We start from the raw sequence: 18,440 nt of genomic DNA, 5'->3' as shown, positions 1-18,440 counted from the left end.
GAGCGAGCGCCGGGCACCATTGACACCAGTGGTGGTTTGCTGAGGACTGCGTGGCGCTGGGCTGCGCTTCTGTCTTCCGCTGTTTTCTCCACCACCCTGCTGCTGCTGCTGCTGCTGCTCGTGACCTCGCATACGGCGGTGACCGAGGGCCGCGTGACCGCTGCCGCTGGCTGTGGCGTACGGACTTGTAGCTGCAACGGCTCTGTGCGGGCTCTTGCTGGGTGCAACGCTGCCGCTGGCTGAAGGAGAGCCGCCGCCAGGAGCGCTGCTGTCAACCTCCATGTCTGCTGCATGCGAATCAGCAGTCCTGCCCCTGCCAGCAACCCGCCCTTGGGGAGCTTCGGCTGTCTGTCCTGGCAACACCCCTCGGCGGCCCCAGTCAGGGTTGTATTGCCTGCCAGCCACGCCCAGAGCCGCCCTCCCATCCTGGCCAGTGCCGCTGCTGCTGTTGAGGGTCAGCTGCCGCATCCGCTGCCCCAAGCGCTCGGCTATCTCGCTCTCCGCTGCTCCTGACCAGCTGTCGTTCCACACCGGCCGCTGCGGCAGCGGCTGCCGCGGCGGAGAGCTGGCCCGATGCGGCCTTGGCGGCAAATTGGCGCCGCGCCGCGCACTTTTGAGTGAAGCCGCGTAGGGGCCTGCCGCACCGCTGCTGCCCAGGCTCCCGGCTTTTGTGCCACCCTTTCCAAGGCCAGCAGCCGCGCTGATGGCGGGGCCTGCACGTGCGGCGGGCAGCGACCCCCTCCGTCCGGGCTGTCGACCCTGCTGCCTCGGCGTTGACGACTGCGACTGCAGAGGCGGCAGGGGCAATGATGAAGGCTGTGGCCAATAACCTTGCGCGCCAGACCCGACCGATGTGCTGGTCCTAGTTTTGGCTGCTGGGGAGTGCCTCGGCAGCAAGGGCAGCGATGAGCCCTGGCTGTGCCGCGCCGTCGCTCTTGAAGGAGACTGAGAACGCGGTGCGCTGCCCGAGTCGCTTTGGGAGAAAGCAGGGGGCCACGCGCCCGATTGCAGCCCCCGCGCCGCCTGCCGTCCGGCTTGCTGCTGAGGCTGCGGCTGCCGCTGCTCCACCAGCAGCCGCAGCTGCAGCTGGCTCCGCATCGCCCTCTCCGCCGCCAGCGCGCGCCGCGCGGCGCCGAGCTCCTCCTCAAGCTGAGCTATCAGCTCCGGGCCGGCGGCGGCGGCCGGCGGGGACGCGGCGCCATCGTCGCGCTCGCGTTGGCCGCTGGAGGGAGTCAGTACGCTGCTGCGGGAGCTCGTCAGCCGATCCTGTTGTTGCACGCGTGGTGGGTACAGCAGAAGGTTTATGGCTGGACGCTGCGTGCGAGCGGTGTGCATCTGCACCCTTGCAGGCGGGGGCGGCGCGGGCAAGTGTGGTGCGGTCGGAGGCCGCAAGGAGGACAGACCTGGGCGAGGGCGATGCCTCCTCGCTGCCCTGCTGACGGGCTGCCGGGCGGCCCCCCGGCCGCGGCGCTCGTGCCCAGCAGGGAAGACAGCAGGCCCCTGAGTCGCTGGATTTCTCTCTCCTTCAGAGCCAGCATAGTCTGGGGGTCGTTGCACCTGAAAGGGGTATGGCATGGTGTGAGGCCGTGGAAGTTTCTTTGTCCAGGTATGCACTGTAGGTCTTAAAAGCAGGTGGTACTCGCCGGCACCCTGGTCAACAGGGTGAACGTAGGCAGAGCCGCCCTAAGCCATGCAGATTGATCATCATAAGCCCCTCTACCTGATAATGATTTGCGACAGACCTGTTGATGTGTGGCCTGTTCAAGATGTTGCGGGCGCGGTCTGCAAAGCGCAGCGTTGCCAGGGACTCGTCCACGGCGTCGGCGGTGGGCGGCAGCGTCACGAGGAGGGTGGTGAAGGAGTTGCCGCCAAGAGAGTCCTGCAGGAGGTATGTCAGCTTGGAATCCCTGCACGCAGCGCATTGGGGTCCAATAAGCTGGGAGATGATTGGCCTGAATGTTGTCCGCCCGTGTCACGCTGCCTTTGGGGTCGAACATTCGTGTAGGCATGAGGTGTGTGTGGTACAAACAAAGCGCGCCATGAGACTGCAGCTGGCAACACACGCTTTATTGAAGCAATCAGCGCACCTGTAAGGGATGTGCTTGGCTGGGGCGCCGCTGGTCAGCGCCGACACGACGAGCGCTAGGGCCGACAAGCTTGTATTGATGCCGGTCAGCTCGCTGATCAGCCCCTTGCCAGCCGCTCCCACAGCGCCGGTGTGCCGCGACCCCCAACGCTCTGAGCCAGCGAGGTCCACAAAAGTGAGCTTTGACCGCAGCAGGGACGCCGCCGGTCCCTGCTGGCGGTCACTCCTGCCCGCCGTTTGGCCTGCAGCGCCACCGCCGGCGCCGCCACTGGCGCTGATGCCAACCATTGGCGACCCCGCTCCCGCCCGGCCGTCACCGCCTGCCCTGCCGCCGTCCCCATCCGACGGCCCCCGCTGCTCCAACCAGAGCTGGAGCACCGTGTGCGAGCGGCTGGAGTGGGCATTGAAGTCTGTCGCACGCGTCGCGCGGTTCCGGCCGCCGGCGTCGATGATGGCGAAGACGTCCTGCCAGCCGTGGACCTCCGCATGGATCGCGGATGGGACGCAAACACCCGCGCCTGGTGCCTCCCTGACCTCCAACGGCGACTTGTGCTGCAGCGCGAGGGGATCTCTGCATGCCAAGTGGGGCAAGGTAGAGCAAGTTGGCCTGCTTCGACAAACAAACAATGCACCAGGGTTTGCAAGCCCCCACGCAAAATCAAGGCCAAACATTCAAGTGATTCCAGTCACAGCATCAGACAGCTTGGCCCATGCGCTCACTTGGAGGGTTTGAACGGCTGCAGGAGGTCAAATATGTTGTTGTTGGAGATTTCGAGGTAGGTGCATAGGATTCTTGTGCTGCCGAGTGAATCGCATGCACATACGTTGCCGCTGCCACTGCCAGAGCTGCCGTCTGCACATTGCCCCCCTCTGTTGCGAGCCTCGAGCTCTGAGAACAGGTCATGGATGGCGCGGGGCATAACGCCATGCGGCGAGCCCGCGCAGGGCGCCCCAGCAGCCGCCAGGGCAAGGTCTGGCGGTCCCAGCATGCTGTAGGTCTTGCCACTGCCAGTCTGGCCGTAGGCAAGTAGAGTGTAGTTGAAGCCATCCAAGACGGCCCGGACACACCCTGTATTGGTAAATGCGCAGCTGTGGTTAGGGCACTGCGTCACGACTGGCAGCGGCGCCTCGAGTTGTTGAACACTGTCATCCGCTAGTTGGGACGCTTGTCAAACAGTAGCGGCTCACCGTTGTGCTGTTCGTACACGGCGTCGTTGCTGGCGGTTTCATCAAACACGTGGTCAAAGCAGTCACTGGTGTAGGCCTGCTTGGGTCCAGAGATCCGCACTGCAGCTGTGCCCTGCGGCCATGCGACCGCGGCAGGATGAACCCGGCACCCCTTTGGCAGGTGGTTGATAACCAGGAGCCGCAACCTGCTGTTGTGACAGGCTCCCGATGAGTAGGGAAGCTGCCACTGCTGCCCACAAACTACCAAGAGCGGCACACTCAGCCTGCCACCGTGCGGCCAGCATGCATGCATTCATACGCATGCAAGCAGAGTGGCCAACCAATGCACACCTGCTGCCCTTGCACAGTGTTTGAGGTGAGGTCTTAACACTGCAGCTGCCCTCACCTGCACTTCAACGACCTGGTCGTACTGATATTCACGTTGCACTGCTGGCCGCACTCTCACAAGCACTCGTACGCTCCTCTGCTGCTCGTGCGGCATTGCCATGGAGGCACACACGCACGTGCTGCAGCCGTGTGCAAATGTGCGCTGCACCGCTCTCCGCGCGATTGCGCCGCCTGCCACGGAGTCAGTCAAGTCGTTTCATAATTCCTCAATCGCCTTGATGCATTCAAGAAGCGAAGCTGCTCGGGCAGCAATGCCGATTGCGGCACACCGGGATGCAAGTTGACCGCGATACTGTACCTGTTACATGCACAAGATAATGATTTAAGTGACAACAAGTACTTGTGATTGCGATGAACTTGAATAATTCGTCGTAACCGCCCGCGTAGAAGCCTGCCAATGAGCCAAATGAAGCAGCACGCAGAGGGCCAAGCTACTGATGGAAAATCTATGGAATTATTATCAGAATCACTCCCATCTACCAAGCACCGCGAGGTCGAGGAGCCCGGCCGGGCGCTGCGGCGACGTGCCGCAGACCCGCCGCGCCCGGTGCTGCCGAAGTCGCATGGGCCCCGCACCTGGAAGGGAACGGCGCGGGAGCGCGACCCGCTGGCCTCATCCCTCACAGGTGGGTGAGCCACGCCACTGCCCTGGTAGCTCACCGCCAAACACCATATGAAAGCAGCCCTGCTGACGCGGGGGCGTCTGCTCATGTGCATACGCATGGCGGCGACGCCCGCGCAGGCAGCGGGCGCGCGGGGAAGCCTGGGCGCCTGCTGGGGAGCAGCAACAGTGTGTACGAGGGGGACGTCCTGGCGGGCAGGCCGCACGGCTGGGGCCGCTACTACGCTCTGGTGAGCTGCCGCGCTGCTTCCAGCTGTGCAGCGTCTGCACAGCTGCGTTGGGACGGAAGGGAGTGGCTAGGCGCTCAGGATGCAGCAACGCCCATGGGAACTGCGTACCATGATGGCGCTGCAAAATAAACGTCGTGGGATCCAGGCAGCCTTGCACCAGTGCCTGTCCTGCGAGGTGTGTTGCACTCAAATGCCACCTCCCCACCCTGCAGGGTCCCGACCCAAAGCAGGGACTGCTGTTACAAGTGGGTGCAATCATGCTTGCTGCGGCCGACGTCTCGGCCTTGACGTGCGAGCAGCCGCTCGTTTGCTGCCAAGATGCAGAACAGCGTGTGCGCCTGCCGCACGCAACCCAGCCCCACTTGCCTGCGCTATCTCACGTGAACACATGCTGCCTGTCTCTAGTGTGCCTCTTCCTTTTCATCACCTATTTGCCTGGCCCAAATCAGTATGAGGGCGAGTTCTACAAGGGGGAGCGCCAGGGTCAGGGCACCTGCCACTACCACGCTGCCAAAGAGGCTTATGTTGGCCAGTGGGCCGCGGGCCGCCGCGACGGCCAGGGGCGTCAGCAGTATGCAAACGGCGACTCCTACGACGGCGCGTGGCGCGCTGATCGGCGGCACGGGCAGGGGCGCCTGAGCGTCGCGGCGAGCGGGGACATGTTCATTGGCAACTTTGTGGGCGACAAGCGGCAAGGGCTTGGAGTGCGGTACCTTGTCTGCAAGGGTGAGTCAGGGGAGGGTTGGATCTTGGGGATGTGAGCAGCCCGACGGAAGCGCGCAAACCCCAGCAGAGACACATGGTGGTCAAGCCCCACTCCTGGGTCCATCTGACGCTATCACTGGACACCATGCGCATGCCGCACTTCGCCATGCAAGCGGATTGCTTGTCCTCAATTTCCTGCTAACAACCTTACCTTGATAATCAATTCAAGGCAAAAAGTATGTGGCAGAGTGGGTGGACGACAAGCCGGTCTGCGGCACAGTGCTGGCACTGGACAGCGCCGACCTCGAGCCGCCCTCTGCTCACGGGCTTGCAGAAGCTCTCGCGCGCGAGGCGGCGCGGCGGCAGCTGTCCAAGGGCGGCGCCGGCCCGACAGGCGCAGATTCAAACGGCAGCCCGGCGCCGCTGCCCGTGATATACCTTTCGCAGCCGAGCAAGGTGCTGGCGCGCGAATTCGTGGCCGTCCGCGCGGCGCGCGAGGCGCGGGCCGCGCGCCCGCCGCCGCCCACCGCGCTCCCAGGCGCGGCGCTGCAGGCTGCCGCGGCGGGCGGGGACGCGACGCTTGCGGCGCAGCAGGTGGAGCTGCTGCGGCACGCGTTCACGCTCATGGCCGGCGACGACGGCCGCCGCGCGCGGCTGCTGCCGCGGCAGCTGCCGGAGCTGGCCGTGCTGGCCGGCCTCGACCCAGCGGCGCGGCCCACGGTGGCGCTGCTGGACCAGGTCAGGACGAGGTGCCGTTCTGACGCGGCGGGCGGTGTCTCGCTGGACGCCCTGCTGCATGCGGCGGTGCACTTCAGGATGCAGCCGCTGGCGCCCGCGGCGGAGAGCGGTGCAGGGCCGGAGAGCCAGGGGGGCGCCGGGGGCGGCGGGCTGCTGAGCCTGCATGACATTCAGGAGGGCGACGCAGGCGGCGGCGGCGGCGCAGCAGAGGGGCCGGCATGCAGCGCGCGCAGCTGCGGCGATTGGGCGGCGGGCGGCCCAGTGTCTGACAGGACGGGGACTGACGGCGAGGTGTGCGAGGGGGTACAGCAGGGCGCTGCAAGTCAGGTGGCAACTGTTGGCAGCGCAGGCATCCAGGAGGGAGCGGCGCCGCAGCACGAGACGGCCGCCACAGAGCCGGCAGAGGAGCAGTGGGCGCCGGCGCCCCTGGATGTGGAGGGGCGTGAGGCAGACGACTCCGGTAGTGACGAGGCGAGCACAATGGTTCAGGGCCAGGAGGAGGAAGCGGTGCCTCTGCAGGAGTATGTGAGCGCCGCAGCCGCAGAGGAGGGTGCGCTGCCGCCAGCAGCAGGGGCGCAAGTTGGGGCGGACGGGAACACGGCAGCTGGCGCCGATGTCGCAGCACTGGGAGCACCTGTTCCTGCGGATGAGCTTGTCAGCAATTCACAGGAGCATAGCCAGCAGCAGCTGAGAGTCGCGCGCGGCGGCGCGGGCGAGGAGCGGGCGCAGCAGCCGTGGGAGGGTGCAACACGCGGCGAGCAAGACAAGGAGGGTGAGCGCGCAGGAGGACAGGCGGTTGCAGCGACAGAGAGAGCGGCTGAGGTGGACGAGGCAGCGGAGGCGGAATTTCAGGCAGTCGGATCAGGGGAGGAGGGCAAGGAGGCGAGCAGGATGGAAGATGGAGGAGGACATACGCGGAGAGATTGCGGCGGATGTGCTTGACGCTGAGGCTGCCGTTAAGGGCGCCGGGATGGTTGAAGGCGCGGTGGAGCCCCAGCCGCTGGAGCATATGGTTGAGGACGAGTGATGTGGTTGCTGCCAGCAGGTGTCACTGGAAATCGTGATTAACTCATGCTCTGCACCTGACAATATGGCGTTGACTAGGGCGGGGCCGAGGCAGGTGCAAAGTGCCGGCGCAGGGTTGCATTATAGCCGTCAAGCTCAAGGGCACCGGTGACTGCAGCCAAAATGCAGCAAAATGCCCACCGCTCATAGGCGACGAGTGGGCGCCAAGCCGTGGCCAAAAATCAACCAGCCAGCCGGTGCCAACGTTGCCGCGACATGAGTAAGACAAAGAAGAGGAGAGGCGGCCTGCAAGCATCGTCCAAAGTAGCATCAGCAGTGGCAATTTGCTGCCAATCCTTCAAGATATCTTTTGAGTCGCCACACCGTCAAACTTGGGCTATGCACATGCCTGTCCAATGGGCACACACGGGCGGGGCAGCATACAACATCGATCAAAGCCAAACGAAAGTCTCGTGTCAACCTGCATCCCTACACATCCCCATGCCAACAAGCGGAGTGCGGCCCTTCTAGCCAGCTGACGCGCAAAGTCACCAACTACAGGGGCCAGCCGGCGGGTCAGTCCTCTGACATCTCCTGGTGCAGCGCCCTCTTGGCCAGATCGCTCATCTGGCCGGCCGCCTCCTCGGTCCGCCCGACCTCGTCCCCGCCCATCACCACCCGCATCCTCGGCTCCGCGCCTGCGCCGGCCTGCTGGGCGGCGCCTCGTCCCCCCTCGGCCACAGGCTCGGGGCTGGGGCGCCCGGGCCTGAGGCCGCCCTTGATTTGGGCGGTGCGCAGGGCGGCCCTGATGGGGGCCGTCATCCCAGGATGATGATGATAAGTTACTCATACCATAGCATCCCAGGCTCCTCCTCGTCGTAGCCGCCCACCTGGGGGGGGTCGAGACAGGGTTGGAGATGCGTCATGACGATTTTCGTGCCATGAAACACAGTGTTTTGTTTGTTCAAACTGGGTTGCGGCAGACCGACAACACGCAACCTACCGGCTGGCATCACCAGCACATATGCAGAAAATGGGAGTTGCGTTCAGCGGAGCGCGCCCTGTCTTGTTGCGCGCTTGGCTCACATTGGCCATTATCTCGTCCTCCTCCATTTCGCCCATCACGGCAGCCCGCTCTGCCTCATTGCGCTCGTCCGCGCGCTGATTGCTCGCACGCTCGTCGCGGCGCAGCGCCGCAGTCGTGCACGGAAGCGGCAAGTGCGCTGGCTTGAACGTGACAAGATGCGTGTGAATAGGCTTGACAAACGGAAGAGACCTTGGCAGGGTCTGCGAGGCCAGCATGATTGCTTGCGTTCCGAAGGTTTGGGTGCGAGACTTTCCGGCACAACGGCAATGGCGCGATTCAACTGTTATAGAGACACTTGGACTCCCTTTTATGTCAGGGGCACGGCTCTCGTGCATTCTCACTGACCTGCTGATGATGTCCTGTTGCATCAGCTCAAGCTCGAGCTGCAGCAAAGCAAGCAGTGACAGGGCGCTGACGAGCCTCGAAGCTGCAGGCACCGTCGAGCATGTGAGCCATGCCTGTATATTTGACAAACACAGCGAGGCAGCAGCGACCAAGGGGCGGTGCTGCCGCTAGCAGACACCCACGCAACCAGACGAGAGGCAGGCAGATGCCAAATGTTAGGAGCAACGAGGGCAGTCAAGGGCAAACACGGCAGCTCAGAAGCGGACCTGCACCTGCACTTCTCATTAACCAAAATGCTGTTAATAGAGACCAGCCATTTGGGGCGCACTTATCACCCCTTGCTGCCTCCTGCCGCCTCGAGACTGTGGTGTCAGCTTGAGGCTTGACTTACGTAGTTGTTGAGCAACCGGAGTTTGAACCCACGGCAGTGAGTAACAGCACTGACAGCACCAGAAAACAGCAAAGATTCTAAGAACAGGCTCAGGTGCCTGGACCTCAGCCCCGCGACAGGATTGGTCGCGGCTGCAGGGTAAGTCTATTATTCCCCAAACATCTGCACTCTGGCGTGCAACCAAAAAACACGCCCGTTGACCAGCATGCGCGATTGGCATACCACAGGCCATGTGTGGCCCCATCAAAAAGCCTGAGAACAGTGCTCTCGTGGAAACCGGGTGTGTGTGTGTGCAAACTCAGGCGTCGAACTGTGACTCTCACACTTCCCCTCCCCGCCTGCGGCAAGACGCAAGATGCGAGTGCCGGGACCGCGTAGCAGCTCTCCCACACAATATTCTGTTTGAGGAACCTAAGCCTCAAAGGGTTTGCGCCCGTATGCTTATCCACACCCTATCGTGCCGCCCCCTAGAATTGTGACCCAAACTCCCGTGACGGCGCGAGCCGCCGGCCAGACCGATCATGGGCTGCAAGGGGTGCATCTTGCACGACCCTTGTTTAAGCCTTGGTGTACCTCCTCGCCCAGAGGTGGTGTTCCCCCTTCACCCCCACGGACTGCCGCCTAAAAGTCCACGTCCAGGTCCTCCGCGCGCTGCGCCGCGCGCTCGGCAACCGGGTTGCTCGTCAGGCCAGAGCCGACGTCGACGCCGCCGCCGCCGTACCCGCCTGAGGTGGCCGCCGAGCCGCCTAGGCCGGCAACGCCGTCGGCCTCGCCGCAGCCGCGCGCGGCATCGCCCTCGCCCCCGCCCTTGCCGTCGTCGGCGGGCCGCGGGCCGCGGCCAGCGCCGGGCCGCAGGCCGCCCTTGACTTCAGCGGGGGCGGTGCGCAGGGTGGCCTTGATCGGGGCGTTCATGCCGGGCTCCTCCTCGTCGTAGCCGACCACCTGGGGTGAGGGGTTGATGTGTTTTAGGGGGAATGTGGAGATGTGAACAGTGCTGAGAGTGGAGCTAAGGGCGTGTGTCAATGCGCGCTCTTGAACATTTGAGGGAGGTCATCACGAAGCCAGGCGGCCCCAACCAGCAGCGGCTGTCGACGACGGACGGGTTGCGGGGCCCTCCTCGCATGCACGGCCAGCTCACATTTGCAAGCGTGTCTTCCTCATAAGTGTCGGCCATCACGCTGGCGGCCGGCTCGTCCTTGCCGATGCTGTCCGCGCCGCGATCGTCGCCGTCGGCGTGATCGCGGCCCGACGCCGCCGCGGCCAGGCGGGGGAGAGGCGCCAGAGCAGGCCTTGTAGCTATGAAACGGGCATGACTCGGCTTTGGTGTGCCCTTACCGACCGGGCGAGACGCTGGCAGCGATCGCGCGACAAACATGTTGCGAGTCCGTCACTGGTTGGTGGAAGGGCTGTTTGCGCAATAATGATTTTGTGAGGATGCTGAAGTGTGATCTGCGTCCACCACAGCTGGTACCTTGCCATGCCAGCTGATGTCACTCACGCAGAGCGGGCGCGCTGATGTCACCCTGCCAGCTAGGACTGCGCGCTTGAGCTGCGCAACGCGGGCAGATGGCCAATGTTGATGCCCTTTGTGTGGGGTTTGAGCATAACACATCAAATTCTCTGCAGGCAGGCAAGTTTGCGGATCACACCCCTGCTGCTTGGCAGCGCCCCTCACCGGCTGCTACTTGCAGGCGGCCGAGGCATCTGAGGCGGGAGAGGCAGTCGAGAACGAGGCCTGCATGGCGGCCCAGAGCCCGTACCGGCGTCGCAGTCGGGTAAATGGACGCTGATCGAGGGGCCGGCACCTGACCCGGGAAGGGCCGGGGGACAGGAGGAGCAGGGCTGCGGGTCTGCGCACCGACTGCGCGCGGCAGCGGCGGCGCCGCCAACGGCGGTGTCCTTGTGCCCCGTGTTGTGCAGCGCCGTTGCCCCTCCACACCCGCGCTGCGGCGCAGCAGAACCATCGCTACGAGGACGAGCAGCCACGCTCTGCTGCCGCTGCACGTCGGCGGTCTATACAGCCGCCGGACCTTGGGAGGGGCCCCCACGAGCTGTCACAGCTGCGCTTTGTTGGCTTGGGGTCCTCGCCGGCCCTGGTCGCCAGCCTGCAGTTCGTTGCTCCCAGCAAGACACATCCCAGAAAGGCATGCTTGCGCGCGCAAGCATCCCCTCGGCCGCTGGGTTTTCCAGGCCAGCAAGCCCCTACGACAGGGGGCGCCGCACTACCGTCCCCGTTGAACCCCGCCTGCCAGGCGGGCAGTGCCCGATTATCATCCCATGCGTTGATGGCGTTTCTGCAGCGTGCTGCCCTCTGCTTCTGTTCTGCGCTCCTAGACTTTGCATAACAGCACGCCCCACCACAGCCTCTTTTCTTGTTGAGGTTGCACCTGTGTTGGATGCGCGTCGCAGGCCCGGCACGGGCTGTCAGACCGGCAGGAGCCCCTGCAAGCCGCAATGCACATGCAAAGCAGCGGTTGTGTGAAAAGCGGCGGTATAGTCCGCCGCAGTAACCAGAGCACGGCTGCAGATTCCTGACAAATAAGTCATGGTTGCGGCGCAACTAGATGGAAGAGAGCGCGTGCGGCAATTGACGCGCAAAGCAGCCACAAAAAGCACATCATGGATTAGGATTAGGATTGTTACAAGATCCCGCGGTCGCCCGCTCCTGGAGCCATCCAGGCTTATGGGATATGACTTGGTAGCATCAACATTGTGTGACAGGGATTCAAGGGGCCACGGTTCGCCGTTCGTGGTGCTCACCGCTGAGCCGTGGGTAAGCATGCAGGGAGGGAGTGTCCCTCAACAACACACATGCAGTGGAGGTCAGGGATGCGAGAGCGTGGGGAAAGGGTCATTCGCTGCGTGCCCATGCCTGCAAAGGGTGTTGCTTGTCAGCCAGCAGGCGAGCGGGCAGCGCCTGCGGCTCGACAAGCTGGCGGGTCTGGCTGGGAGGCGGGCGCTGCCCCCAGGTCCCGCCCACACCCCCTTACAAACTTCTTAGGAGCAGTTTCACCATTCGGGGCCCACCACAAGTGCCACTGCAGCCTGCTCTGCTTCCACCTGGAGCACTCTGACGTGTTGCGAGGCCTGCAGGCTTGCAAACACCGGGCTGGCCTCAAGCACCTCCAACGCGCCCCTGCTGATGCCAGATAAGTAGAGCGTGTGCAGGCCGCCGAGCCAGGGCGCAGACATGAGGTGCGCCGCGACCCCGGCCGACATGACGGGCTTGCATTGCATGTAAAATTCCCGCAGCGGCCCGAGGGGTGCGGCGGCCAGCGCCTGCCACGCTGCCCCCTTGCGGTGGAAGCGGCCATCAACGGAATCCAAAACGAGGCAGGTCAGCTGCGGCGCCCAGCAGGCGAGCGCCACTGACGCTAAGGTTGTGTCTGTGTGCCCGCATTCACTTATTGACAGGGTGCGCAACGATGCCAGAGGCGCGCAGGCGATCGCCGCCAGCGAGGCGTCCCCATTCGCCAAGCTAGTCTTGTGCTGCATTAGGTGCAGCTCCTGCAGGCCGCCTGCCAGCCCCTCGGCTGCAAGCAGCGCCGCCACGCCGCATGCTGTCAGCGCGACTGCTGGCCGCACCCCCGAGTTCACAGACAGATCCAGCACACGCAGCGACGGCAGAGCCAGCTGGCCGAGGGCCGCCGCTGCGGCGTCACTGAAATGATCACAGCGAAACTCCAAATGCGTCAAGCAGGGCGCGCCGCAGCCTGCAAGGTCGTTAAAGGTGGGCGGCTCCGCGCAGTCAATGGAGAGCGACCGCAGCCTGCCGAACCAGGGGGCGCACACCACCGCCCGCATGCCGGTTATGACGCGGCCGCCCGCGTCAGAGGTGAGTTGGCCGAAGCCGCGGCTGTTGGTAAGTTTCAGCCGCACAAGGCTCGGCATCTCAAGCGCCGCCAGGGCGCAGAGCTCTGGCAGGGCAACATGGCTGAGGGACAGCTCCTGTCGCCGGGGGGCGGGCGGCGGAGCAGAGCGCGCTGGTTGCAGGCGCCAAGCGCCGTGAGCAGCAGCTGCACCGCACTACCAGGGTTCCACCCGCGAGCATGCATCGAGGAGGAGACAAAACCATCCACACAATAACACAAGAACATGCAATCCGCATCGCCCCAGCCCACCTGTAACAGCTGCCAAGCCCCCAGGCGCAGCGCCGCGTCAAAGCGCCTGAACGGCATGCCGGCAGCGATTTCATCGCCTTCGAGGATGCACAGGCGCTCCAGCAAAGGCAGACGCGCCGCAGCAGCAACATATGCTGCGTTGGCGGCCGCGTCGCTCCCCTCAGCGTGGGCACGGACCGTAGCCAAGAGGGTTGTCAGGCGCGGCAGCGCCTTTGGCAGCCGCAGCCCCACCAGATCAAGCTGCCCGCTGGTGCCCTCATGGGTGTGTTCAAAAGTGTCGATGTGGCAGTGCTGCCCCAGGCTAGGGAGCGCCGCAGCGAGTGCGGCGACATCAGCTGCGCAGTGAGTCATGACGCTGAGCTCGCACAGCGCAGCCAGACGGGGCGCAGCGGCGGCGAGGTCGGCGATGTTCGCTGCACACTCGACTTAGACGTGCTGCAGGCAGCCGTCGCTGAATTCCCTCGCCGCGCGGCTGGTCAGCCGCAGGGCTTGCATGGCATCCGAATCCAGCAAGCGCAGCACGTGCTCCCCGACCTCGCGGGCCAGCGCAGGCGATGCGCCAAACGGCCATAGCGGCGCTGCCTGGTTGGGAGCCAAACGCTGGTCCAAGTAATCTACGGCGTTCTTCTCGGTATTTGCCATGCCTCTGAATGCTAGGCGTTCTGATCTTGTGATCACGCGCTGCTCTATGCTTCACACGGCAAGTGGACAGTTTATTAGTGATTGGTTTTCAGAAATGGACAATCAACCCGTGCAGATGGTCAAAAGACGCATTTGAACAAATTCAAATGTTTGAATGCTGCACAGCAATGGTTCAGGTTGAGCCATGCAATGCGATGGCGACTGAGGAGCACCACAAAGTGCAGCGCAGACGACATGAAAGCCTGCGCACATGCACACACGTGCTTTTGCTGCTCTACCGCTGTTGCGTTGCCTGTCGTGGGGGCGGGGGTCACATCCTCACCATGCCGCAACGCAACCGTGAGCCGATTGACACACGGGCATGGCGAGTCCACCGGCGTTCGAAGTGCCTGCGAGCCAGCGTATGCCGCTGACAATGATTCAAGCGTGCGCAGAAAGAGCCGTGTTCATAGCGTAGGTTGCTGAAACGGCCATTTGCCCTGTCGTGCAGTGCCGCCGGGCCTGGGCACCTGCGCGACACTTGCCGTCAAGTCCCCTCCCGGAGGCGCACGCCGCACGGGCGCGGCCCAGGCCGCGGGAGCCATCTCGCACCCACCACAACGCAATCGACTGCCCCATAGCCATGGATGCGCCGCCCACAGGCCCCCGCGCGCCCCATCGCTGGCAATCACTCTCCCCCTTGCCGCTTGGACAAAGTCACTGTTTATGTCTGTTACAGGGGGGCCGAGTGTGTTTCGTGTCTCAGCCAAAGCCGGGAGCAATGGCGCGCGGCAAGGCCCTTGTTGCCAACCACACCGCTCACCGACAAGCCGGCTGCATGGTGCATCGCATCGCGCGGCCCACCTTGCGCGCCGAGAAAAAACAAGGGAGCAGCCGCGACGGGTGGCAGCGCAAGCCGATGAGAAAAGACGACAGAAGGGATCCACCGCGGTCAGAAACAAAGGTATGCACAGGGAAAGAGGAAAGACGCACAACAGGCACAAGTCAGGCTGGAAGTAACAGATCTAAAAAAGGGCCAACAGCGGAGGCGGCTCCAAAACCCATCCGAGTGCAGGAGCTGCGGTGGCAGCAGCGGCCCGCCGCCGCCGACAGCCGCCCCTCCGGCCTCGACCTTCTAGTTCTTGGCCTTCTCAGCGCTGGGCTCCTCCGCCGCCCGCGTCTTCTCCTTCTTTTCCTAGGGGGACAGCAAAGGAGCGAGGGGCGCGGGGCGGGCGTGAGAAAGAAGGTGCGGCCTGGCGGGCCAGGCGTGGCGCAGTCGTGCTGTGCAACCCAGGCTACCGGCAAGCAAGATGCTGGCTGTACGGGTGCAGGCGGAGCTGCCTCCTGCGAAAGGGGGACGGTGCCCACCTTCTTCTCCTTCTTCTCCTGCAAACATGGGCAGGAAGGCAAGACGCAGGGGAGCGGCCGCCGTCAGCCATCAGGCGTCAGTGCCGCTGCGTCCTCAGGGACCGTAGCGGAGGAAGCTGAGCCTCGCTCACCAGTGAGCCGCGGGCAAGCATCAAAGGAGGGGGTGTCCCTCAACGACACACATGCAAGTAATGTCAGGGGCAACTGTCAGGGATGCGAAAGCGCGGAATAGGGTCATTCACTGTGTGCCCACGCCTTCAAAGAATGTTGCTGGGCAGCCGGCAGGCGGGCGGGCAGCGCCTGCGGCTTGACAAGCCGGCAGGTCTGGCTGGGAGGCAGGCGCTGCCACCTGGTTGTGCCCGCACTTCCGTTTGCAAACCTCTTGGAAGCAGTTTCACCTTAGGCCCACCGCAAGTGCAACCGCAGCCTGCTCTGCTTCCACCTGGCACACACTGAGGCCGCGTGAGGCCGCCAGGCTCGCAAATACCGGGCTTGCCACCAGCACCTCAAACGCGCCCATGCTCACGCCATAAAACCAAAGCGTTCGCAGGCCGCCCAGCCAGGGCGCAGACATGAGGTGCGCCGCGACCCCGGGCGACATGCAAGGCTCGAACTGCAGGCGAAGTTCCCTCAGCGACCCCAGATGTGCGGCGGCCAGCGCCTGCCATGCAGCCCCCTCACTGTAGAAGCGGCCATCAACGGGAAATCAAATAGAGATAGGTCAGCTGCGGCGCCCAGCAGGCGCGCGCCACCGAAGCTATGGACGCGTCTGTGTGCCGTCCTTGAGTCATCAATAGGGTGCGCAAGGCCGGGAAAGGCTCACAAGCGATCGCCGCCACCACGGCGTCTCCGTTCGCCGCGCTGTCGTTGTGCAGCACAAGGCACAGCTCCTGCAGGCTGCCTGTGAGCCCCTCGGCCGCAAGCATCGCCGCCACGCCGCGTGCTGTCAGCTCGACTGGTGGCCGCCACACCCGCGAGCTCGCAAGCAGATTCAGCACACGCAGCGACGGCAGCGCCAGCTGGCGGAGGGCCGCCGCCGCGGCGTCGCGCATATGGTCACAGCTGAATTCCAAACGCGTTAAGCAGGGCGCGCTGCAGCAGGCCAGGTCGTCAAAGGTGGGCGGCTCCTCGCATTCAATGGTGAGCGAACGCAGCCTGCCGAACCAGCGGGCGCCCACCATTGCCCGCATGCCGGTCGCGACGTGGCCGCCAGCGTCAGATGTGTGTCGGCTGAAGCCAGTGCTCTCGACGAATGTCAGCTGGGCAAGGCGCGGCATCTCGAGCGCCGCCCGGGCGCAGAGCTCTGGCAGGGCAACATGGCTGAGGGTCAGCTCCTGTCGTTGGGAGGCAGGCGGCGGAGCAGAGCATGCTCAGAGGCCAAGCGCCGTGAACAGCAGCTGCACCGCACCACCAGGGTTCCACGCAGAGGTGCATCGACACGACGATCCCACAGACAGGCCCTGAGCTCGGCCCGCACCGCCCCAGCGCACCTGCAGCATGGGCCAAGCTCCCAGGCGCAGCGCCGCGTCAAAGCGCCTGACCGGTACGTCAACACCAACTCTGGCATCTTCGATGACGGACAGGCGCTCCAACAAAGGCAGACGCCCTGCTGCAGCTGTATAGGCATCGTGGCATTCGGCGGCCGCGTTGCTGTCCTCAGCACAGTCGCAGATGGAGACTGTGAGGGATGTGAGCCGCGGCAGCACTGTTTGCAGCTGCAGCCCCACCAGATCGAGCTGCCCGCTGACTTGTTCATGGGTGACATCAAGGGTGTCGATGCGGCAGTGCCGGCCCAGGCTGGGGAGCACGGCGGCAAGCGTGGCGACGTCAGATGCGGAGTTCATCCTGACGGAGAGTTCGCGCAGCGCGGCCAGCCGGGGCGCCGCGGCGGCGAGGTCGGCAATCTGCGACGCAAGCTCGACATAGACGCTCTGCAGGCACCCGTCGCTGAATTCCCTCGCCGCGCGGCTGGTCAGCCGCAGGGCTTGCACGGCTTCCGAATCCAGCAAGCGCAGCACGAGCTCCCCGACCTCGCGGGCCAGCGCAGGCGATGCGCCAAACGGCCACAGCATCGCTGCCTGGTCGGGAGCCGATCGCTGGTTTGACAAGTAATCTGCGGCGTTCTGCTTGGTAATAGCCATGTCTCTGAATGCCAGGCGTTCTGATCTCGTACGGTAATGAAGATCACGCGCTGCTGTCTGCTTCACACGGCAAATATACCGTTACCATGATATCACTGATAGGTTTTCAGAAATGGACATTCAGATGACACGACCCGTGCACAGGGTCAGGAGGCGCATTTGGACGTTGAATTCAAATGGATGAATAATGGTCCATGTTAGGCCATGCAATGCGACTGAGGAGCACCACAAAGTGCAGCGCAGACGGCATAAAAGCCTGCATATATGCGCACACGTAATTTTGCTGTGTCTACCGCTGTTGCGTTGCCTGTCGTGGGGGTTCCTCACCATGCCGCAACGCAAACTTCAGCCGAGTGACACCTGCATGACAGCTGTAGAGTGCGAGGGCCCTTGCATCTGTCCTCAGAGCTTACTGGGTGCCCAACGCCTGGTCTATTCTCATTTGTTCTAGTGCAAGGGCAAGGCATGGTTGAGAGCAGCATGGGATGTTTAGCGCTCGTGCACACGCCACATGCAGTACTGATTAGTCATGTTGATGAACGCATGGCGCATCCACCGGCGTCCCTGAGTGCCTTGGTGCACCTGTGAGCCAGCGAATGCCGCTGACAACGGTTCAAGCGTGCAGAAGAAGTAGCCCTGTTAACAGTGAAGTTTGCTGAAATTGCCACATTCGTCCTGTCTTGCAAAGCGGCCGGGCCTGGTCACCTGCGCAGCTGTTATCGTGAAGCCCCCTCCCCCCGAGGCGCACGCCTCACGCGCGTGGCCCACTCCGCCGGAGCCCTCTCGCACCCTGCCAGTCGCAATCGGACGCCCCTCGCAACTCGATTTGCATCCCCCCGCCGGCCCTGGCGCGCCCCACCGCCGGCGCTGACTCCCGCCACCCCTCGCCGCTTGGGAAACTGTCACTGTTTGAGTCTGTTACAGGGCGGCCGAGTGTTTCGTGTGTCCGCCAAACGGGGAGCAATGTTGCGCGGCAAGGCCCTGACCGCGCCTGCTCACCGAGAAGCTGGCTGCGTGGCGCATGGCATCGTGCGGCGCACGTTGCGCGCCGAGAAAAAACCACGGAGCAGTCGCAACGGGCTGCAGCGCTAGCCAATGGTAAATGACGACAGAAGGGATCCAAGACGATCACAAAACAGTATGCACAGGGAAAGAGAAAAAAGACGTACAACAGGCACAAGTCATGCTGGAAGTAACAGGTCTAAAAAGGGCCAACAGCGGAGGCGGCTCCAAAACCCATCCGAGAGCAGCAGCAGCAGCAGCAGCAGCAGCAGCAGCGGCAGCGGCCCGCCGCTGCTGACGTCCGCCCCTCAGGCCTTGACCTTCTTCTTCTTGGGCTTCTCTGCGCTGGGCTCCTCCGCCTCTCGCTTCTTCTCCTTCTTCTCCTGGGGGGACAGCAAAGGAC

At 63.9% G+C, this 18,440-nt stretch overlaps 4 protein-coding genes across 4 annotated transcripts; 1 reads left to right on the top strand and 3 right to left on the bottom strand.

Moving 5' to 3' along the window:
* Positions 1 to 1,893: 1,893 nt before the first annotated feature.
* Positions 1,894 to 4,624, bottom strand: MNEG_0900 (hypothetical protein; the record flags this gene model as incomplete). Its single annotated transcript, XM_014050615.1, has 5 exons — positions 1,894 to 1,981; positions 2,088 to 2,566; positions 2,911 to 3,155; positions 3,275 to 3,386; positions 4,622 to 4,624. The coding sequence occupies 5 exons, from the start codon at positions 4,622 to 4,624 to the stop codon at positions 1,894 to 1,896; spliced, it is 927 nt and encodes a 308-aa protein (XP_013906069.1).
* Positions 4,625 to 5,172: 548 nt separating this feature from the next.
* On the top strand, positions 5,173 to 6,983 carry MNEG_0899 (hypothetical protein; the record flags this gene model as incomplete). Its single annotated transcript, XM_014050614.1, has 3 exons — positions 5,173 to 5,239; positions 5,448 to 6,728; positions 6,937 to 6,983. 3 exons carry the CDS (start codon positions 5,173 to 5,175, stop codon positions 6,981 to 6,983), a joined length of 1,395 nt encoding a protein of 464 aa, XP_013906068.1.
* A 554-nt stretch (positions 6,984 to 7,537) lies between these two features.
* On the bottom strand, positions 7,538 to 7,783 carry MNEG_0898 (hypothetical protein; the record flags this gene model as incomplete). Its single annotated transcript, XM_014050613.1, has 1 exon — positions 7,538 to 7,783. One exon carries the CDS (start codon positions 7,781 to 7,783, stop codon positions 7,538 to 7,540), a length of 246 nt encoding a protein of 81 aa, XP_013906067.1.
* Positions 7,784 to 9,405: 1,622 nt separating this feature from the next.
* Positions 9,406 to 9,958, bottom strand: MNEG_0897 (hypothetical protein; the record flags this gene model as incomplete). The annotated part of the gene is made up of 2 exons (XM_014050612.1): positions 9,406 to 9,726; positions 9,923 to 9,958. The coding sequence occupies 2 exons, from the start codon at positions 9,956 to 9,958 to the stop codon at positions 9,406 to 9,408; spliced, it is 357 nt and encodes a 118-aa protein (XP_013906066.1).
* Between the last annotated feature and the right edge of the window lie 8,482 nt (positions 9,959 to 18,440).

This window comes from Monoraphidium neglectum (assembly GCF_000611645.1).
Source record: "Monoraphidium neglectum strain SAG 48.87 unplaced genomic scaffold scaffold00082, whole genome shotgun sequence".
Taxonomy (NCBI): domain Eukaryota; kingdom Viridiplantae; phylum Chlorophyta; class Chlorophyceae; order Sphaeropleales; family Selenastraceae; genus Monoraphidium; species Monoraphidium neglectum.
This window is presented reverse-complemented; position numbering and strand designations above follow the sequence as displayed.